This window comes from Dasypus novemcinctus, chromosome 7 (genome assembly GCF_030445035.2).
Source record: "Dasypus novemcinctus isolate mDasNov1 chromosome 7, mDasNov1.1.hap2, whole genome shotgun sequence".
Taxonomy (NCBI): Eukaryota; Metazoa; Chordata; class Mammalia; order Cingulata; family Dasypodidae; genus Dasypus; species Dasypus novemcinctus.
In genome coordinates this window covers 38,104,518-38,128,199 of record NC_080679.1, presented here as the reverse complement: position 1 = coordinate 38,128,199, position 23,682 = coordinate 38,104,518, and the positions used below count along the sequence as shown (strand labels likewise).

The following is a 23,682-nucleotide window of genomic DNA, read 5'->3' as shown; positions in this document are numbered from 1 at the left end:
ATCTTGTCCAGGTCAAATACTAGGTACTCTAAGGACAGATGTGTTTATTATATTATGTCATATCTGAAACAACATAGAATTGAAGAGACTGATTTAAGGTCAGATATATTCCCTTTTATATGATCCTATTTAGTTTCATTGTTTTATTCAAAAATGATTTTTAAACATCTTGTCATCTCGAGTTATTGGGGATAAAAATGATAAATCTTAGTCCCTGCTCAAAGAGAGAACACACCTTAAAAACAGACAGACTTATAATCTTTTAGGATAAAATGTGATGATTATATAATTGTAGACAAGATGCAGTGAGAGCAAAGGAAAGAAAGAAATTATTCTGTGGTGCACTTTATGAGATTAAGGCATGGGCATTTGGGTGTAGAAAAACAGGGTAACCCATGCTTTCTTTGTCACATATCATCTTTCCATTCCTACCCTCATTCAACTTAACTTCAATACCTAGAGGTATGGAATACCATGACATCTTCTGTGCTCATACAAACATTTACACACATCAAAATAGATACTACAAACTACGCACACTGACTCAAGAAGAAATAAAAGATCTCAACAGAGATCTTCAAAAAAATACCAGCAAACCAAATCTTTTATATTTGACAAAATCCAGCATCTCTTCTTAATAAAAACACATAGAAAACTAGGAATAGAAGGAAATTTCCTCAAAATGATAAAGGGCAAATATGAAATACCCATAGCTAAAATCCTACTTAATGGTGAAAGAATGAAAGCTTTCCTTCTAAGATGAGGAATAAGAGAAGGATGCCCACTGCCTCCACTGTTACTCTACATTATACTGGAAGGTCTAGTGAGAGCAATTAGGCAAGAAAAAGACATAAAGTTCCTTGAAATTGGAAAGGAAGAAGTAAAAACTTTTGCTATTTGCAGATGGCATGATCCTAGTTATAGAAAATCTTGAAAAATCCACAGCAAAGCTCCTAGAGTTAATAAATGAATTTACCAAAGTGTCAGGTACAAGATCAACACTCAAAACTCAGTAGTGTTTCTAAACACTAGTAATGAACAATCTAAAGAAGATATAAGAAAAAAATCCATTTACAATAGAAACTAAGTGAATCAAATATCTATGAATAAAGTTAATCAAAGATGTAAAAGCATATGTGGAAAACTACAAAATATAGCTTAAAGAAATTTAAAAAAACCTAAATAAGTGGAAAGATATTCTGTGTTCATGGAAAGACTAAATATTGTTAATATGCCAATTCTACCCAAAGTGGTTTAGAGATTCAACACAATCCCACTCAAAATTTCAACAGTCTTCTTTGTGGAAATGGAAATGCCAACATTGAATTTATATGGAAGGGCATTGAGCTCCAAAGAGCCAAAACACCTTGAAAAAGAAGAATGAAGGTTGAGGACTCACACTTCCCAATTTAAAACTTACTACAAAACTACAGTAATCAAAAGAGTGGTACTAGCATAAGGACTGACATGTAGACCAATGGAATCAAATTGAGAATTCAGAAATAAACCCTCACATCTATGGCCAATTTTTATAAGGGTGCCAAGTCCATTCAATGGGGAAAGAAAAATCTTTTCAACAAATGCTTCTGGGAAAACCAGACATCCATAAGCAGGTCAGTGAACCTCAGTCACCTACCGCCTATACCATCTCTTTGTTCCCTTTACAGTAATAATCCTGGAAAGAATTTTCTTACTTGGTATCTTCAAATCTTCATTGCTCATTCCCTCTCTTTTTAAAAAAAATTCATATAGACTTTATTTTTTTTTAAGATATATTTTTTATTTATTCCCCCCCCCCGCCCGGTTGTCTTCTCTGTGTCCATTTTCTGTGTGTTCTTCTGTGTCCGCTTGCATTCTAGTCAGTGGGACTGGATATCTGTGTTTCTTTTTCTTGCGTCATCTTGCTGCATCAGCTCTCTGTGTATACGGTGCCATTCCTGGGCAGGCTGTGCTTTTTTGGTGTGGGGTGGCTCTCCTTGCAGGGCTCACTCCTAGTTGAGTGGGGCTCCCCTATGTAGGGGCACCCCTGCGTGGCACGGCACTCCTTGCACGCATCAGCACAGAGGGTGGGCTAGCTCACCACACGGGTCAGGAGGCCCTGAATTTGAACCTGGACCTCCCATATGGTAGGTGGACATTCTATTAGTTGAGCCAAATCTGCTTCCCATAATAGACTTTATTTTTAGAGACGTTTTAGGCTACAGAAAAGTTACAACAAAAGTATAGGGAGTTTTTTTTTTTAGTCTTCTCTAGCCTCAAAACCTTGAGCCAAAAAATTTCCATTGTTTAAGCCAAATCATAGTATGGCCTATGTCATAGCAGCCTGGCTAACTAAGATATGCCCCTTTAGTCTATTCTCAACATAGCAGCCAGACTGGTGGTTTTAAAAACTTAAGTTATTTTCCCCTATTAATAACACCTTTCATGGGTATAGTACAATTTGTTACAATTGACAAACAAATATTGAAGCATTGCTACTAACCATGGTCAGTGGTTTTCATTATAGATTACATTTTGCACCAAACACTTTTATAGGTTTTGACAAAATTATAACGTCATTTCAAGATCATGCAGAAAAATCCAATGCCCTAAAAATACCCTTTGTTCTTTCTACTCTATTCTTCCTCCCCACCCCCCGCCGCCCCTTGGCACATATGGTAACCACTAAGTTTCAAATTTTGAAGAATAAAATTCATGGTTACATGCATTAATATTGAAGGCTTGACATACTGGTATTTTTTTTTTTTTTATTAGGCACTGCCTATGTTCTCTAGAGATTCTTGTCCCTCTAATTGAGAACATAGCAGGACTCCCAGGGAGGGAGTTTAATATTTTTTTGTTTATTGTGTGGGTCTCCACCCACTGAGATAACACACTATGACAAGATGAACGTTTTCTTATTCCTCAGAAGCATGCCCCAGGTGCACCCTATCCCACATATGCCCCACCCCTGATGCCCTGCCCCAGTAACCCTCCCCCGCCATATCTGCCAAAAGAACATTACCACCATTGTGGTTTTAAACATAGATATACAAATCCCCATAGTTCACTTGTTCCTTCCTCCAACCTTCTCCCCAGTTCCATGGATAGTACAACCCAACCCCCTCACTCTACTTCCCTTCACATTCCAGCACGGCTGACCCCCTCACATCCCTGCACCAACATCACCCACATCCACTGCCCACCCACCCCCTTACACCTTATCGTCGGCTTTGTCCATATTGAGCATTGGCTCACCATACTCTACCCCCTTTCTATCTTCTGATAACATATCTTCCAGACTCTAGTTCTGTGAATCTGGTCAACTTGCTTAAGTCATATCTGTGAGGTCACGTAATATTTGTCCTTCAGTGACTGGCTTACTTCTAGTCACTGAAGGACAAATATTAGGGGTGGGGTAGAGGGGAAGCCCCTATATTTTCTATAACCTAAAGCTTATTGGAAAATAAAGCAAAAAAAAAAATAATACAAAGGGAGAACATAGAGAAGAAATTGTCATTGTGTATAAAAAACAACACCATACATTGATGAGAGACACAGTGAAAATTTTGTTTATTTATTTTTATTTTGTATTTTTAATTTTGTTATTTTTATTATTATTATTTTTTGTTTTGTTTTTGGGAGATTTTGGATTGCAGAAGAGTTTCAACTGTGGCAAGGGAGGATCAATAGTGTGGGATTTTGGCAATGTGGGGGACTGCGGGAAGGGATGCACCTGGGACATGTCTATGGAATATGAATATTTTCAAGTGGTTATGGAGTGCTGTCTGGTAGGTGGAGACCCACACAATAACTAAAAGGATATTGAATTCCTATCCTGGGAGGTCCTGCTACATTCTCTAACAGAGTGACAAGAATCCCTAGAATACATGGGCATTGCCTAGAGAAAGAGGAAAGACCAGTATGCCAGGCCCTTGACATTGGTGGTTGTACTTAATAAACCTTGATCTTGTGAAATTGAAACAGCCTAGTAGTATATATTGCCTGAGAGTTACCTCTTGAAAGCCTCCTTGTTGCTAAAATGTGGTCTCTGTCTAAGCCAAACTCATCAAATAAACTCACTACCTTCCCACCCCACCCCCTCCAGGCATGGAACATGACTCCCAGGGATGACCCTCACTGGCATTGAAGGATTATTACCAAGCACCAACTAATGATGCATTTTGAAATGTCCTTGACTAAAAGGGCAAAATATTAAATACAAATGAGTTGTTATGACTAAGAGATTTCAAAGTTAGTTAGGAGGTCATTCCAGAGGTTATGCTTATGTACATCTCAGGAGTATCTAACTGACTGCCACAGTAAGCAGTGCCTAAAGCAAGGGTTCTCCTGTGGGCTCTGGAGACATCTAGACACTATAGACAGGGCAGACAATCCCAGGAACTGGGCACTCTCTCAGTGAGCCTTACTTTGAAATATATGCTCCCCAATTATAACAGAGTGAGACTTATTTATCATTTTCCTACATATGGCTCTTCTGCTCCTTTTATTTGAACCTATAATCAGCACTATATTCATTAAATGTATACTCTAGAGACTTAAATTTTCAGTATGTTGATATACTGGTTGAACCCTGAATCTCAGCAGAGTTACAACTCCTACTCTCCAGTTCATTGAACTCATCCAAGACAACTAATAAAAGGATGATGATGGACAACACCCATCCCAAAAAACAGAGTGTCTACAACTGTAAACAAGACAATTCCATCCATATGCCCCATAGGATTTAAGCCCTTTCTCAATCAGAAACAGAGTGGGCATCACCATCCTAAAATCCTCAAGACTGAGGAATGAACAAACATAAAGGGGAATGAAATATTGGACTAAAGGAGACTTACTATTATTCTAGCAATGGAAGAACTTATAACATTGATATAAAGGCAGTGGTCACCAGAGGTTCTGGGGTAGGGAGAGGGAAGAATAGGTAGAACACGGGGCGTGTTTGGGACATTGGAATTGTTCTGAATGACATTGCAATGATGGATGCCAGTCATTATGTATATTTTGTCAAAATCTATAAAAATGTGTGGTACAAAGTGTAAACTATGATGTAAACTATTGACCATGATTAGTAGCAATGCTTCAATATGTAGTCATCAATTGTCACAAATATACCAAACTAATGAAAGATGGTGTTAATAGAGGAATGTTTGGGAGGGGGAGAGCGTGGGTATATGGGAATCCCCTCATATTTTTGATGTATCATTTATGTAATCTAAAGCTTCTTTAAAAATAAAATTTAAAAACTTAAGTTAGATCAAAACCCTCCAAAGTTTCCCCACGTCATGCATGATAAAATCCCACATCCTTGCATTGGTCCAAGTGGCCCTTAAAGATCTGCCTCATCTCCCTTACCTTCCTGATGTCTTTCTTTAAATAGTCTATTCATTGATTCCACTCAGTGGCACTGGCCTCTTCAGTGTTCTCTGGGCCTGCCAAGCATATTACTGCTTTGCACTGGCTTTCTCCTCAACTTGGGACATGCTTTTCGCAGATACCTGTATGTCTTACTCCTTCAACTTCAAGGCTTTGTTCAAATGTTACCTTCTAACTGGGTCCACTGTGAGCTGCTGTTTAAATTTGTTATCAACTTTCCCTCCACGTCTTGATTACCCTTACTTGGTTTTCCTTTGTTTCTTTACCTTAACATTTTTAACTTCTAATATACTATGCCATCAACTTACCTATTTATAATTGTCTGGTGTCCTTGCCAGAATGAAAGCTTCCCAAGGACAGAGATGTTTATCTGTTTTGTTCACTGATATATCCCAAGTGCTTAGAACAGAGAATGAATTATTGAATGAATGAATGTTTTTTCAGATTATTTTCTGAAAAGTCTAAAGCTGTATGTACTTCTACCAAGCTTCAACAGCTTGTTTTCTGCCATACTCACCAGCACTGGATATGGTCATTAATTTTAATTTTTGCCATTCTGATAAGTAAAATAATGGTATTTTCATTCTTTCTTTAATTTGCAGTTCCCTAACCACCAGTGAGGTTAAGCATCTTTTTAAAAAAATTATTTTTCTTTATTAGAGAGGTTTGGGGTTTTCAGAACAATCATGCATAAAATACAGGATTCCCATATATCACCCTATTATAAACACCTTGCATTTGTGTGGAGCATTTGTTACCATTGATGAAAGCACATTTTAATAACTGAATTATTAACTGCAGTGCATGGTTTAACTTAGGGCTTACTATTCGTATAGTATACTTCCATGGACTTTAAAAATGTTTTATTCTTACCACATATACAACCTAACATTTCTCCTTTTAACCACATTCAGATATATATTTTAGTGCTATTAATTAAAATCACAATGTTGTGGTGCCATCACCACCATTCATTACCAAAACATTTACATTGTTCAAAACAGGAATCCTGTACATTTTAAGCCTTAACTTCCCATTCCCCATTCCCATTCTGTTTCCTGCTAATCTATATTCTAGATTGTTAGACTATGAGTTTGCTTATTCTTATTATTTCATATCAGTCAGATTATACAATATTTGTCCTTGTGTGTCTAGCTTATTATACTCAACATAATGTCTTCAAGGTTCATTCACATTGTTACATATATCAGAATTTCATTTCTTGCAGGGCTAATTAACATTTCATTGTGTGTTTATACCACGTTTTGTTTATCCATTCATTGGTTGATGGACACTGAGCTGCTTCCATCTTTTGGCAATTGTGAATAATGCCACTTTTAACATTGGTGCGCAGATACTGTTTGAGTCCCAGCTTTCAGTTCTTTTGGGTATATACCTACAAGTGGGTTTGCTGGGTCATATGGTAATTCTATACTTAACTTTCTGAGGAACACCAGACTGTCTTCCACAGAGGCTGCATCATTTTACATTGCTACCAGCAATAAATGAGTGTTCCTATTTCTTACAATCCTCTCCAAATTTGTAATTTTCCATTTTGTTAATAGCAGCCATGGGTGTGAAATGGTTCTAATGGGTGTGAAATGGTTCTCACTGTGGTTTGATTTGCATTTCCTTGATGGCTAATGATGCTGAGCACCTGATTTCTGGCCATTTGTATATCTTCTTTGGAGAGAGATCTCTAATGACGCTGGAATCTCCTTTTTTTTTTTTTAAAAAAGAGGACCCCTACCTTATTCCTTATACAATAATCAACTCAAAATGGATCAACGACCTAATAAAAGAGCCAGAACTATCAAACTCCTAGAAGAAAATGTAGGGGGGCTTCTTTAGGACCTGTGTTAGGTGATGTATCTAAACTTTATACCCAAAGCACAAGCAATGAAATGAAAAATAGATAAATGGGACCACATCAAAATTAAAAGCTATACAACCTATACAAAGGGAGAAAATATTTGGAAACCACATTATCTGTAAAGGTTTAATATCCAGAATATATAAAGGAATATTTCAACTTAATAAAAATACAAACAACTCAATTAAAAATGGGCAAAAAAAGTTGAATTGGCATACTTTTTAGTGTTTAATGGCCATTTGGCATTTCTCTTCTGTGATTACTTGTTTATATATTTGGTGTTTTTTTTCCCCTTCTCCTTATTTTCTTCCCCCTCACTCTACTCCTCTTCCTTCTTTTTCTTTAGTTTTTCTTATCAGTTTTACTACTGAAATTATTTTTCCAAGTCTAAGGCTTACTTTTTAATTTCATTTATGATATAATTCATCTTAGAAAAATATTTTAATTTGCATGTTGTCATACATATTTGCCTATTATTATGATTTCCATTTTTCTGTCACTTCCAGGTTTCCTAAATTTTCTTCTAATGTTTTTATTTTAAAATCTTTTTTTACATTTAAATTTAAGTCCATTTAGAATCTATTTTAGCATATAAGGTGAAATAAGGGTCCAGTTTTGTTTTCTTTCAGATGGCTAGCCAATTAAGTTGTTTTCTCCCTTTGAATTAAAATATCACCTTTATAGCATGTCTGATTTTTCTAGTTTTTTTACATGTATTGCAAATGAGACTTCCATAAAATTTCTAGATGGCTTTTATTAGGATATAAAAAGGGTAGTGGAGGGCTATTATTTGTACATATTATTTTGTTTCCCATCACCTTTCAAAGCCTACTAATTCTAGTAGAGTTACTTGGGGTTCCTATATTCACAATCCACATTAGTTGCAAATGGAAGCAATTTTGTCTCTTCTTTTTCAATGTTTTGATTTTTAAAAAATTATATTTGTAAGAACTTCCAAAAAGATTTAATAGCAGCGGGAATATTTGGCACCTAGTTTTCAATTGTGTGCTTGTAAATAGAAGTATTCTCAGTGTGAATGTTTATTTTAAGGTAGGTGAATCTCCATCAAAAGGAAGGAGACTAGTTATCATGCAGGATGTCTGTTGAATCAATGAAGAAATTCAATATTAGGTAATACCATTAATCCATAAGGAGATGATCAATACTAATGTGCCAACTTAACAGATATTGAAGACGTAGTTTTTCCCTATCAACAGATTGAGAAATGGCAATATTCAGCCTCTAATCAGAATTTCTGAACTCATCAATATCAAGGCTACACTGAAAAATTGTTACATTAAAGAATGCCACTTTGGAGAACAACCCTATTGTATTTAACACATTAACATTTACAGAACTTTTAACTTGGCAGAACATTTGCAATTCCCTTTCCTCATCTTATCTCAACAAATACTCTGGGAGTAGAAAGGGCAGGGTATCCCTAGCATTGGCTGAAAAAAATGAGTCATAGGAAGGGGAAGTGACTTTCCCTAAGGCTACACACACAGTTGGCTGGACACGAGCTTCTGTGCTCTGTCCCAGGTACAATCAAACCTTACTACTTTGCTCCAACACTGTGTAATTATCCTCATAACTCATGTTTCATTCTAAAAGAGTTCAAGATTCAAGAGTTAAAAGGGAAGATCCGCCTTACCTATCTGTCCATCCATCCCTCTATTGTGTATCCATCGATTTTACCATTTTACCATTCATTCATTCATTTAACAAATGAAGAAAGAGAGGATTTGAAGTCCCACAGGGGCATAAAACATTGAATAGGGTGATCAGGAAAGGCCTTAAAAGGGAGGTAGTGTTTGAGCAAAGACCTTTGCGAGGTCTTTAGGAGGCAAGAGAGTCTAGTCATGAAGGGAGGTGGTCAGGGCATTGCCAGTGCCCCAGGATGGGAGCATGCCAGGCATGTTTGAAAAGTAGTAAGGAGAGCAGTGGGGCTGAGAGGGACTGAGGTGGAGGAGAGGCACAGATGAGGATAAGAGCTAGTGGGGAACTGGGCTGCATAGGGCCAGAGGAAGAGTCACTGTATAGACTTTGACCTTATTTGAAGATGGAAGCCATCAGAAAGTTTTGTGTAAAAGAGTGACATGATCTGATCAAAATTTGAAAAAGATGGTGAGAGGACTAAGGAGGAAGGAGGGAGACTAGTTAAGAGTTCACTTCAAAAATGTAGGAGCAAGAGGATGACTAAGTTGGCAGTGGAGGTAAGTAGACTTAATCAGATTTTGGATAAACTTTAAAGGCATAGCCAACAAGATTTATTATTGGATTATAATGTTTAAGTATCTTTATGAGCCAGGTGATGGAGTTAGAAAGGTAAGTGAAATCAGATTTTTCAGTAGAGCTTTTAGCCAAGTGGAAAGACAGGTAGAAATCAAATAGTTATACAAGTAAATGTATGTATGAAAATGCCTTTAAAGGAAAGGTTAAAGTCTTAGGGAGGGTGTGGGCTTAGTCCTTGTTGGGTCGGAAACAGGGCTGGAGCACAGAGAATGTGGGGAGAGATGAAACCAGAGAGGTTGTCAGGGTGGGCAAATGTGCAGGCAGGACTTTAAGTCACATCACAACTTTTAGTTTTCAGTTTAAAACAATGGGAAGAGAATGGAGGGTTTCAAGGCAGAGGTGTTTGGGGGAACTGAGAAGGTGAGGAATGACACCAGCTTTTAAAGATCAGACTGGCTTCAGTGGACAAAAGAAATGGAAATAAAAATTGTAATCTTTGCATACTGACTATGAGAATGTAGGAATTTAGGCAATCTCACAAGTATCCAAAAAGTCCAGATATCTGATTTACATAGTATTTTGTTACTCTACTAGGGAAAGGTGAAAATAACTGGCTAGAGAAGAAAGATGAACTGGCATCTGATACCTTGGTCTCCTAAAATTTAAATTATTTGTACTATATTAAATAGATATCAAGTTGAAATTCAAATGTACTAACTTGTAGTTAAATGTGACAAAGGAATAATATACAGCATCTTAGTTTGAAGCCAATATAGATTTTCTTTTGCAGAGCTATAAAAATGTACTTAAATAACACCAGATTATAAAATGACACAATGACCACCAGTGGGGTCTGGGCTTGAGATGGAAATTTGTTGGTAGATGTATGAGAAAAATTAAAGAATTACAAAAGAAACTAATAAATGAACACTAGTGCTATTTAAACTAATCTATTCTTATACTTCCAGAAGGTAAAATGAAAGTGAATGAATCATTTCAGTGTTTTTTTTTCCTGTCAAAGTATAATGATCATTAACCCAAGGAAACTTCCTTTTTCCTTTCCCTTCTATTATTTTAAATGATGGAGCTGTGGTTACTTTAAAAATGAAGGCCACTAAAATCTCTTAAAGTCATCTTTCAGTTAGTAATCAGATAAGTGATGGGTACATTCATATACTGGTAGGGATGGATGTTTCCTTTTAGAGAAAAGTTTGGTATTCTGAATTTTGACGACTAATAATGTTCGTAATTTTTGATTCAATGATTTTACTTGAGAAAATTTATCTTAATAAAATTATGATAGTGTGAAGCAAGGTGAATGTACAATGAATGTACAAGGATATTGACTACAGCATTTTAGAGGGCAAAATTTAGAAATAACCAAAATATTCAATGATAAGGATTTGCTTGTGAATTATAACACTTCTTGTAGAGATTATCATGCAGCTATTAAAATTGATGCTTTGGAAACCAGTAACATGATAAATGTTCCCTATTTAATGTAGATGTAAAGAAGAATGAAAAATTGTGTCTATCATCTGATCCATATTTGGTGACACTAAATTGTTAATGGCACTTATCTATGAGTGGTGGGATGATGGGTGTCTTTTCTCTTATTAAAAAAAAAATATTGACTCTGGAGCTTACCGGAGCAAGACAACAAAAACTAGGGATGCAGAATAAAGCTATTCAAATATTCTAATATTAAATATGTTCTGTATCTTTCCAAATTATTTAGGAATAACTATAAATAATTGGATGGGTTGTTTAAAGGCACTGATGCCTCTTATTTCTACTTTAAAATGAAAGGCTATTTTTCATTGGGGAAAGTTTCTCTCCCTTACCTCTACTTCCTGCCTTGTTTAGGAATCCCAGCATTATGAAAGCTGATGTATGCACCTTATTAATCTAATACCCAGGTCCCCTGGGCTTTCACTTGATGGACTGTCACTCACAGACACTCACCTGGCCTGTGCTTGGTTAGCCGCATGCTTTAGATTCATCTGCTCCAGCAGCCCCTGCCTTCTCGCAGCTTCTTTCTTCCTGCAGCGCCCCTGGAGCAGGTTGTCTCTGACGGTCCTAATGAGGAGTTTGGTGTTCTCCTTTGCTGACATCTGCTGGAATGGCCAACACTGAAAAGTGTGCAGATCAGTCTACACAGGGTGTGCTTTCTTTACTTGGGTGGACTGCCCATCACGAAAGTTTTTGGAATTATTTCTGTTGTTCACTTTCATGCTCTTAGAAAAATAAACCTACTCTCTGATTATGTGAATCACATTCTCTCTATATAAACATATATATAGCATAACTCTCCAAATTAAATGTCCCTAATTTCTTCAATCACCGCTTTTCCTTACAGTAACCCAAGAACGTGGAATTCTAAAGCTAGAACAGGATATGAAAGAGGACTAAGTCTATGGTTGTCAATACTTGCAGATGTAGATTCCTTTGAGAATTGGATAAGTTGTGGACTTATCTGGAGAAAAATGCTCATTCATTTAATTCTGTATACAATTTCATTGGATTCACAGACCACCTGCAGTCCATCCATGGACCTCAGGTTAAAAACTTCTGCCACAAAGAAACAGTGGGATGAGGAGTTTCATTAAAAGGGTTCCAGATTGAAACTTCAAGTGTAATAATGAAAGGACCACATGGTGTCACTCTAACATAGAAAAATCCTATTTCTTTCCAGGATTTTAGAAACAGGAATGTGATTGGTCAGTGAATCCAAGGATCTCGGTTAATCCAGTTTAACAAAGCAGTGCCCTCTGGAAATTACTGGGTAAAACCCAGCACTTGACTTTTGTGGACGATTTGTGCTAAGACAGAAAGATGGGAAACTATTTTTGGTAAAGATGATCAATTTGAAGGTGATGCCATCTTTGTGAAAGAAGCGATTCATAAGAATGTAATGATAAAAAGAAAGTATTCTTTCTGGGAAAAATTTAAACGCTCTTTGTTTAAATTTCCTTTTCTGTTTCTCTTTATTCTTAGAAAGGATTGGATTCTCTTGCTGGGTATTTATAATTATCTTTAAAAACACTTAAAAGACAGCTGTGAACATTTCGTTATGCACTTCATCCCAATTAAAAAATACTTGCAAATAGAGCTCATGGGCATACATATTAAAAATTATTTTCTCCAAAAGTATATTAGAAAAACTAGAAGCCTTGTTGTATCATTTTTTTTTCCTTCACCAAAGAGCCCTTTTATTTTCCATCTGTACCCATTTCCAATTCCTCTACTCCTTTTGACTCTTCCCAGAATATCACCAGTGTAAGAGTAATGGCTTCAGATTGGACTCTAGTCTTTTCTTGTCCCCAAAAGCTTTTTGAAGACATATGTATATTGAGGGATATTTAAGGTTGAGCTTTCTCCTCCTTAGCCTGAACATTATAAGGTATGACAGGAGTAGAATCTGTTTTTACTTAGGTTTTCTTACTGCTATCTCTTATAGATTCAATTCATGCATAGTTTGGTCTGTTGCGTTAGATGTTACCTGGACGCAGTGCTCAAACACAGGATGAGACTTCTGATGGGACTTGCTGTGAAGACCAGATAAGAAACACACCTGGCAGATGTCAAAGTTGAGACACTTCAGACAGCGGTATCTGCTGATTAAAATGGAAATGTGGCTCACAGCATTACTAGTATATGAGCAAAGAAAATAAGATTCAGGTGGAGAACATATATGAGGTGTTTTAACTACCAACTTTCTCCCTGATTTTATAGGGATATTGAATGACTCTTGATATGTTGATTTAATCAAGGAAATCTGTTGACAATATTAAAAATAATACGATAATATATTAGTATGGTTTTATCCAAGGAACAGTGGTTTATAAACAGTAGTTTATAAAACTGATTCTTCCCCAGAAAAGTTGAATGCATTCTTTATTTAGGGCACTGTGTGCTACAAGCTTTGGAATAGCCCATAAGCTTGTGGTAATATTTTGTTTAGCAGCACAGTGCATTTAAATATTTTGAATGCAGTTGCCAACTTAAAAAGAAAAACTAGAAAAATTCAAAAAAATGTGAAATCTAGCTTTCCTTGAAAATTTGCAAGCTATGGTAATTTTGGACCTGCAATCCTGCATAGTTTTGGGGAAATAAAACCATATATAAAGGAATTTAAAATAGGATTTTGTCATTTTTTTGGAAGTCTACCTGTAGGAAAGAAAGGAAACCGATGTCTCTTAACATTGTAGACTTTCTTTTATGCTGTATTTTTAATTTTTAGTTTATTTATGTTTTTATGTTTTATTTTTAGGTTTCTTAAGGCTGCAGACTTTTATGAAGAGTTTCAACCTTAAACCTCCTTGTGGTCGGAAGAAGAGGGAGGATCTCAAGATACTTGGGTAAGGTGGGAAGTGTCTCATAGTACTCAGGGGAAGAAAAAATAGTGTTTCATCACAGGAGGGCTAGTAGTCCTGGATTAGTAACTTTGAAGGGTGTTTAGTGGGTTCACATTGTCTGAAAAAGATCAGGGATCTCTATATTTTTTCTAATATTTTAACACTTCACTAACTGCAGTGTATGTGGCACAAAGCTGTCTTCTTCACCAAGGCTTCAATTTGTGTGGGCAGAGTGGCAACTACGCCTTCCAGACGGGACATACATTCTTCAGTTTGTCAGAGTCCCTTCCTGACCTACTCCCTCTTTATAGTACTTGCTTTGCCCCTATAAGCAGTTGAATTTTCAACCCCTGTCTTAGAAGCAATAAAGAAGAAATATGACAAGATCTCTATGCTCTTAAAATTCCATTTCATGTTGCAAAGACACCACCTGGGAGCTTGAGGTATGATATGGTAAAATTAAGTACCAAATGAAAGGCAAGGAAAATAAGTGCTATAGCAGAATAGCAGGAAGAGAGAGAGAGAGAGAGAGAGAGAGAGAGAGTTCAGTGGGCTGCTTTGGTTAGGAAAATTTTCACGGAAGAAGTTGTGACTTGTGCTGAGGGTGGAATGCTGGGCTGGAGGTGAAGGTGGCAGAAAGGCCAGGAGAGAGAAGAGTAAGGTAATGGAGACTGGAGTGAACAAGAAATGGTTAGAGAGCATCACATCTGTCAGACTTGCTCATTACTCACAAGAACAGAGGAATAAAAATGTGGAATGCCTCCTGAGACCAGATTGCAGAAAGTCTTGAAAGGCCAAAGGTGATTGAAGGCAAAGCAGGAGAATGAAGCACCTCGAAACCAGCAGCCTTGGCCCCACATCTAGTTACATGGTAGGATACTGATAGATTGTGTTGAGTGGCTATAGAGCAGTTCAAATATATATATTTTTAAAGATACTTAGATCATACAAATGTCACATAAAAAATATAGGGGATTTCCGTTTGCCCTGTTCCCCACACCGCCCATATTTTCCCACATTAACAACATCCTTCATTAGTGTGGTACGTTCATTGCAATTGATGGACACTTTTTGGAGCCTTGCTCCTAAGCATTGATTAAAGTTTACATTGTAGTTTACATTCTCTCTCACACAATATTGTAGGTTATGGCAAGATATATAATGGCCTGCATCTGTTGTTGCAACGTCATTTAGGACAATTCCCAAATCCTGAAAATGCTGCCATATTATACTTGTTTTTTCCTCTCCCTACTCTCAGAACCACCAGTGGCCACTTTCTCTACATCCATGATATAATTTCTTCCATTGCTAGAATCACAATAAGTTTATAGTCGAATACCAGTAAGTTTACTTTAGTTCATAGTTCATTCCCCAATTCTGAGGATTCTGGGATGGTGATGAATATTTTGAGCATTTATTATGTATGGGCCGACAGGGTTAATCCACATAAGAGCTCTGTGAGGTAAGGAACTTTTATAATTATCCTCATTTTACAGATGAGGAAACTGAATCAAAGAGCATTTAAGCAACTTGCACAAGGTCAAGCAAATATTTAGTAAGTGTAGAAGGAGGCATTGGGTCCAAGTATATATCTGATTCCAGGTTCTTGTGTTTTAACCACCATGATATATCACCAAGCCCAGAGGCTGGAGTTTGAAAACACACATCCCCATTACTAGCCATGCGACCTTGTATAGGAAGCAGAGGCTCACTGTTTTATAGAATTTCTGCTTCATGGTAGATTTTCAATGAACATGAGTTGAATGAAGTTGAACAAAGAACTTAGTTTCTTCACCAAAAAAGTAGGGTAGTAAACTCTCACCTCTTGGCCTGGCAAAATTTTTACAAAGCTTTGAAAAGCATTCAACCTGCATAAATGGGAAGACATTCACTTTTTACATGATGTGCATAACATAAAATAGTATCTTCATAAGTACTATTTGCTCAGCCCTGGTTGCAGTCAGCTTGTCTAGGACAGTACACTGAGCGAATGCTTGAATTACTTCGTCTGTACTCCCCAAGCGCCACAGGTGTGAGAAGGCTTCTGCATGGATAATGAAATTGGTCGGTCATTAATGCTTTTACTGATAAGAGAACCCAGGTTTATTCCTCATCCCAACCTTACATGACTATTACAGAGCATGAACATGACATCCTTCTAGAATTTAATGCTTGGACTAGGGACAATCTTTGGTTTTTGTACCTCTCTTTCTTTGGAAGTTTCTGCCTTTGCTATCTTCCTCCTACCTCCAAGATCTGTGGAAATTTCTGCCCTGAAAGGGTTTTATTAATCTCATTAAAACCTTAAGGCTACTGTTATTTGAGAGCCAAAAACATGAGTTTAAGGTTAGATTGTAATACAGTCAAGCAATTTTTAGTAGACTTTGAAAATTAGAGCAAGAAGAAGCCTCAGGTACCATGCAGTCCACCCCTCCTTATTTATTAATGGGGAAACTGAAGTCCAGAGAGGTCACAAGCCTTGCCCAGGGTCACCCAGCTATCTGTATGTTCCCTTGAATGTCTAGGAGGAAAGATGGTTCATAAGGATGCATTTTAAAGAGGAAATTTAACCTCATTCTCAATAGATAGGGACATATTCTGGGACTTAAATTATGGCACTTCTTGCCTTCTGTCTTTACCATCTTTGGTGGTGTACGGCCTAAGTCACTCAAACCTTTGGAGGCACCAGTTTTTGCCATCTACAAAAGAAGAATACTAATCTCTGCTTTATTTTATACAAGATGAATTTTTAAAAATATTTCAGTGCAAAAGTTGTGTTTATATAATTGCAAAGCTAATCCTGCACTTGGCATAGTGATGGACACATAGCAATTGCTTAATTAACACTTGCTTCTTGGTTAAATAATTATAATATGCAAACAACTTGGTAAATCATATGCATATACCACCACCACCACCCCTGACAATATATAAAGTTTCTTTTTCTTTGCAGCTTGGATATTTCTTTGGCTTGGCTTTCTTGGTTTCTAAATGCCCTGTCTATTTATATGCTTTATTGATTAAGTTCAGTTATTTGCAAAGAGTTTGTCATGAGTGAGATTACTACTATGTTCTCAGGATTCTCTGCAAACACCATTTATTTTCTTAGAGAAATTAGAACCTGATTTCCAGTTTTCTAGTAGCTCAGCAGACCTATTTTATATCTGTGGGTATGGGTAGTTAGGTCTGAAGAACAGGGAGGGAAAAGAAACCAAATAAGCAGGAGCCAAGTCCTGAGTCTAAGCTTACCTTCCTGTCTCCTATGCCCTTTGGGAACTTCAGCCTTCACTTGACTTTACCTGGTTGACCCAGCTCTTCAGTCCTGCCAGAGCCCCAATCCCCACACTGTGCTCACTTACCATGAAGACTGGGGCTCCCCATGCCTCACCTGGGCCTGCTGGTTTCCATCCCTCCTCCCCAAGCCCTTAGTAATAACTCTAATTTTACTTCCTTACCATTTTATTTATGGGAGGCCCATAAGACCCTTTCTCTAAATGGGATTCTGACTGCCACCCTCAAAGCTGTAAAAAGGCTGGATCCCCACCCACAAACCCAGCTTTTAATTCTCCCCTTTCCTCCAAGATATAGGGAAGGATCAGCTGAGGCTTCACCACAAAATCTGATTATTCCTTTGGGTCTGAGCACTTGTTCTCAGTTGTCTGCACAAGGAGGCAGCAAAACGCCAGCATTGAGAAGCATGGACTCTGGATTCAAACCACCAGCACTATACTTGCTACCCAGATAACTTGAGCAGGTTATTTAGCTTCTCTAAACCTCAATAACATCATCTGTAAATTGGAGATAATCATACTACCTTTTGTACAGGATTATAATGAATTTTAAATAAAATGACCCATGTAAACCACTTGGAGTAGCACTTGGCTCATACAATAAATATAAGCTATCCTTGCTGTTGTTAGTATTAATGGCTCTAAAGAATTTAAAACATTTTTTTGAAATAAAAAAATTTTTCCCTTAGAGCAGGGGTTCTTAACATTTTTTGTTCCATGGACCCCTTTGCCAGTCAGGTGAAAACCACAGACCCCTTACTAAGTCCACAGTATATTGTGTCTTGTTTAATAAATATATCACACCTGCACCAACACGTCCCCACAAGAATGTTTTTTTGAATTTCAATTCAAACTCATGGACCCCCTAAAACCTTTCCATGGATCCCCAACGGTTCCTAGTTCAGAACCCTTACCTTAGGAGGATAAAAATTTCTTTTGTTTTGAGTTTAGGAGTGTTTGTCAGCAGAAGAATGCAATATTCCGTGTATTACAGAAGATAAAATACAGTTTACCAACCAGGATGCCTCATGTGGAGAAATTACTGAGCCAAAAACATTGACTGAGTTCCAGATATATGAGAAGGACCTCCGAGAGAATATGGAGAGCTGCAACTGCCACTTTAGTCCATTTGAAGAATAACTGTCCGTGAAGTACTGATAGGTGACCGTACCTCACTCCCATGATCGGGAAGTTCCTGCAGATGCTACACCGGACAGGGTGAGTGACCATTTCTGTGGTTGATAATCGGTAGCAGGTCGGGAGCCACAGGAGGACGGGAGGTTCCGACTGTAACCAGGACAGGAATTTCTCCTCTTTGATGGTGGGGCTCAATACCTGGAAAACAAGTCATGCTTAGACATGTTTTTAGGCATGACTTCGCAGGTTCTGTTTTTGTCAGCTCTGCTGAAGAAGTTTATCATATGGAAAGTTGTCAATGGGATGTTGTCTGGGATGTTGTGGGGAGTAAGTGGCTTGTAATTTAAATCAGTCAGCACACTATTTAAGCATGTGTGCCCCCAACTCCCAGGGCCATTTGCCTTGCACTCACCCCTCGGAAACAGCTGCGCACAGCGCTGTCCACGGAGCACAGGGCGCGGCTCTCCCCGACAACAGTTGGGATCTGTAAGAGGCAAGCAACCCTGCGTCAGCAGTTAGAAAATGGTCATAGGATTTGGTTTTTGAGACTGTCGGAAATGCCTCAACCCAAGTGAACAGAAGTGTGGTTTTGTGCATTTGGGTATAGACAATGAATGAAGGAGTAGAAGGTATTGGGGCTGGGAGGCAGGAGTAGCATGAAAGAAGAAAATCAGGTAATTGGGGTTATAAAGAGACAGCTCCCATTGTTTCACTTCTTATGATCCAGTCCAGCTATGTTAACCTTTCTTTGCCCCTGCTTACCTAACAAAAGGCAGGCAACATTGATATCATATTGAAGTTTATAGTGGTTTTAAGAAAAGCCACTTTCTTATGATCTTTTTTTTTCCCCAGGGGAGAGCACAAACGCAGTCCCGCACTACCACAAATTATGCAGTTGAGTTTCCCACAGATGGGGAAGTCGCAGGGGTCAGCACATCCGGAGTGCAAAGGGTAAGCCTCGTCCTGGGAGCCCCACCTTCGTGATCATGGTATCTCCCCTGCCAGGTAAGTATATCATAGGATCTTATTTTAATAAATGCCAATCTCTGAGGTAGGGTGGTGATCATTAATCTTGTTTAAAGCAAAAGATAACTGAGATTTGATATTTTGTTCCGTGAAAGGAACTCTAAATTGGCCTTCAGGTCCTCAGCTACAAAATAGCTTCTGCAAAGGAGGCACACAGGGTGAGTGCCCTACAATGATGCAATCAGAGTGCAGGAATGTGCAGCTTGGAGAACGAGATTTACAGGAAACAAGACAAGAAAAAGAGACTTAAGCTCTGACCAACCAGTTTCAGACATTATTTATATGTGCAGAAAAGTGTACCTGGCACTACCTTTTAATCCCATCCCGTCATGGGACCTAATGGCACGTCTGATGTCTTCTACAGCACAGGCTGTTGGAAGGCATTGCCTGAGACCTCAGTAGTAATTTCAAAGCCAGCCCACCACCACCACCACCTTCCCCCACTCTGAGTCCATCAACTCGAATAAACATTCTTTTAATCAGGAAAGTAGCACTTAGAACCTCTTTGCCACAATTAGCCAGGCTGAAGTCAACAAATATTTGTGTAATAGTGACAAGATGGCTTGTACTTTAAATTGATAATAATCTCATTTCCATCAGGACATAAGTAGCTACTCCCTATGCCATTTGGCCTTTGTCTGAGAAGTCCATTGTCCATCCTTCCGCCTATGAGTGCTGGTGAAACACTGGACCACTGGCTTAGACAGCGTGATTGTTTCAACATTCGCAGTCCTCTTGTCTTTGAGCCCTGGGCAAGTGGTTAAACCTCATTTATAAAATGAGGGAGGTGGAGCAAATGGGACTGATTTGCCAGCACTGTGATTCTGATACCAGTGAAAAGAAAATTCACTTCTGCCGTGGGTTTTAACCTAAATTTTGGCACAAAGATTTTGTGGGTTAATTGCTCGTTCTACTAATTTCTTGCAGGTGTTCTATGGGAGATTTAAACATGACTAGATGGCATATTGGCACCACTGAGCACTACTTGAAATGATAATTGGGATTCTTAGAGAGGAATCTGAATCACATTGCGAGGCTGGAATTTTCCATGGGAATCCATCTCTGAGTTCATAATGGAAGTCAATGGGATGATAATTTGCTCTGCAAGTTTCTGCCTTCATAACAGCTTTCTCAGGGGCATGCTAATACATGAGAAGAGGGAAAAAAGGAGCACGTGCTGTGGACTTGCCATTTCAGCAGCTCATTGACCTCAGTTGAGCCTGGGAGAAGGGCAGATTTTTAGGGTCTATTGGACGGACTTCTTGCCTAGGGCCGACTGTAATGACTAGGAGGGGAGCTCAAAGAATTCTACCTGAGAAGAAAAAATGCCTCTCGGCCCACATCCTTTCATAGCATCCCCTTTCCAAACATGCTAATTCCAAAACTGATTGCATACATGGATGGACAGATTTCCCCTTACTTCTGGGCTTCCTACCAGTTTGAGGCCTGAGATGTCAGATGTCAGGATTGTTGCTGGATAGTCGCTGCTAGGGTGGCTCCCTGAGAGATGTCCGAGAGAGTCAGAGAAAGCTGGCAGTCAGATTTATGTGCTGTTGTCACCTCCAGAATAGCTCTGTAGTATCTAGACATGATGTTTTAACCTTTTCAATTTTTTGAAAATTGTCGTTTCATTTAAGAAATATGAACAACTTGAATGTTGTTTGGAATCTCCAGAATAAATTAAATATTAAATGTCATAGTCAATATAACTATAAAATATTAATATTAAGACCAAAGGAAAGCAAAGGTAATTTTGGATAGGCTGTTCCAAACCATACTTCTGTGCCAGAGATTCTGATCATTTTCCTCTTTACCCTTTCCTTCTATCCCCATTATGAGTATCCCCAGTTCAGAATCCTTTGCCCAAACCCAGGAGCCAAATGATAGAAAATTATGAGAGAAAACTCCATTGCACAGTGAGGCCACTTAGTTTGGAGATTTTGCAGGAACTGGAAGGACCAAAGACATTCTTGAAACAAGTAAATAAGTACCATGGGACAGCAGCCATTTAAACCCAAGGCAATCTGGAGCCAGCTTGATCTGTTTGCAGAACTTCTTGTCGCACGAGTTTACAGCATGTTAACATTTAAGAAGTACATTTACTTTAAGGAGGTTAAATCCCCTTGCCTGGTAAGGACAGAAAGAATATTCTATTTGCAGAGTCTTAAAATATAGGAAATGATGGTGATTTTAATCATTTGAGTATTCATCATTGCATTTCATCTGTGCTTTCATTAAAGCATTTGTTGAAGCCATCTAGCATCTGGCACTGTTCAAGGCACTGGGATACAAACATGAATGAAGTAGAACATTTGTCCTTGAGAAACAGTTTAGTGGGGGTAGCAGACCTGTAGGTGATAATTGCAATGCGATTTGACAAGTGTTATTACAAAGTTATAATAATGTGAAAGATGGGAAGTATGGAGGAAAGATAGAGAGAAAGGAGGCTTAAGCTGAGAAAACGAGCAATTGCTGTAGTTCATGGTAAAGTTAATGGAGGCCTATACTCAAACAATAACAGCGGCTACGGAGAGCAGGGCTTGCATGTAGAGCTGTTCAAAGGTAGAATTAACGCTCCCAAAATCAGATTCTTTAATAATAAATGTGGCTATTATTACTGAAACAAATTTAGAGTTCTTAAGTATTAGGGATTTACCTGCTGTAGATCTGTTAGCAGGTTCCTCAAAACCTTTCGAGTCATGCGTGCCCCAGAATCATAACCTCTCCTGTTATTTTCTGCATAGAGCTGAAAAAGAGCTGCAAACATTAGGGAGAAAAGAAATCTTTAAATTGAATACTTTCCATATATCTTCAAAGAGTATGTTTTGCATTCTAAATAGCTTCTTTCAGGATATTAAGGGAAAGGAAAAGTTACATCCTTGATTATTTGCTTGCTCTTTCGAAGACCTCCCAAACAGGATAATTTAATAACTAATGAAAATCCATTCATATTTTGACCCTTTGTTAATTCAGCACATCTAAGATGTGCTATGTGAGAAGAGTCCATCTCAGATTTTGAAAGACTAATTATTACTGGTATCTGAAAAATCCCAAACAAATAAATATCAAGGGCAAACAGGAAATGAATAACTAGAAAGCAGAGCTTGGCAGCTTGGGAAATGCCAACTTTTCCAAATCTTAAGCTTTTTCCTTCATTAACCATGCAAGTCATGGCTGAGTACACGCTGAAGAACAGACATTGTGAGGGGACATAGGAGTGGGTGAAGAAGATAGTGCATTTGGAGATTTGAGCACCACTGCCCTTGAGGCACTCAAAACTCCCTTATGAGTTACCTCTGTATTTTGTAAGAGGGCTGTCCCCTGAGAGGGCAATCAGGGCAGCGGCTGCAGGCTCCAGCTTGAGAAAACCCGTTCCTGTGCTGCTTGGTAACAAAACACAGAGACAAAAGTGGCAGGAGCAGCGTTATCCTCTGTGAAGGGGTTTACAAAAACCAGAACCACTAGTGGACATTTCTGACATGGTGCTCATTTACAAGTTCCAGTTTTTAATGACTTTTTTTTCTATATCTAGTATTTCACAGAAATAAGCATTGAATTAAAGTATTTTGCCATCCATTCATTCACTCAACAAATATTTATTGGGTACCTCCTCTGGGCTAAGTACTGTATTAGGCTCTGGGGATACAGGGCTACACACTCTCTTCATGGCATGTGTGGTCTCACTTCTTTAGAATTCAGCTGCTTGGAAACCAAAAAAAGGCAAGGACCAAAAGGCAGGCAAAAGGGGCAAACATTTAAACGAAAAGCCCCACCAGTGCATAGACCCTCACTCAGCCTAATTACCCTCTGCATACTGGCTCTACAGTTTCCAAACCTATCCTAGACAGATGTGTTAGAGGCAGGTAGTGATAGGAGAAATGACAGAGTTTGATGTAAGGAGACTGAAAATCATTTAACAAATAACTTGAGAATGTGTATGTTATTTGTGCAATTTTTAAAACCCAAATAAATTAGAAAAGAAAACATCTGTAAAGAATTTGCCCAATGATTAAACTGTGCTTTCCTCTGGGAGGTAGGCTTATGGTTAATAATTCTTTTCTGCACTTGCCAAATGCTTTGTGTTCACTACATTTTAAAAAAGTCCATCCTAAAGGATGAGGCCTATTGGGTCAAGATAATGTAAGGCAAACACAGCTTAAATGGGGCAGAAAAGTGGTAAACCCCACAGAGCAGCAAAACACATGGAAAAAGGTATGCATGAGTGTGCACACATATTGATTAACATAACCATCCACTCCGGAGCGCACATGATCAAGGCTTTGACATATCTAAACTGGTTCATAGGTTAGCCATCTGATGTGGATTGAATTGTGCACCCTGGTTTGGACAGGTTCTCGGTCTTGGTCTACAATCTGGTGAATGTGGA

General features: G+C 38.2%; 1 protein-coding gene and 1 non-coding gene across 2 annotated transcripts in view; both read right to left on the bottom strand.

Moving 5' to 3' along the window:
• Positions 1-23,682, bottom strand: part of DYTN (dystrotelin) — a 51,695-nt gene that overhangs the window by 13,977 nt on the left and 14,036 nt on the right. Inside the window, exons 5-10 of the mRNA XM_071216001.1 lie at positions 22,590-22,675; positions 21,952-22,052; positions 18,682-18,753; positions 18,304-18,467; positions 12,987-13,098; positions 11,450-11,598 (exon numbers count right to left, since the gene is read on the bottom strand). Coding sequence (XP_071072102.1) covers positions 11,450-11,598; positions 12,987-13,098; positions 18,304-18,467; positions 18,682-18,753; positions 21,952-22,052; positions 22,590-22,675 — 684 coding nt within the window. The remainder of the gene's footprint in view (positions 1-11,449; positions 11,599-12,986; positions 13,099-18,303; positions 18,468-18,681; positions 18,754-21,951; positions 22,053-22,589; positions 22,676-23,682) is intronic.
• Positions 19,119-19,282, bottom strand: LOC111764063 (U1 spliceosomal RNA). Its single transcript, XR_002796767.1, has one exon. It is a non-coding gene; the product is annotated as a U1 spliceosomal RNA (small nuclear RNA).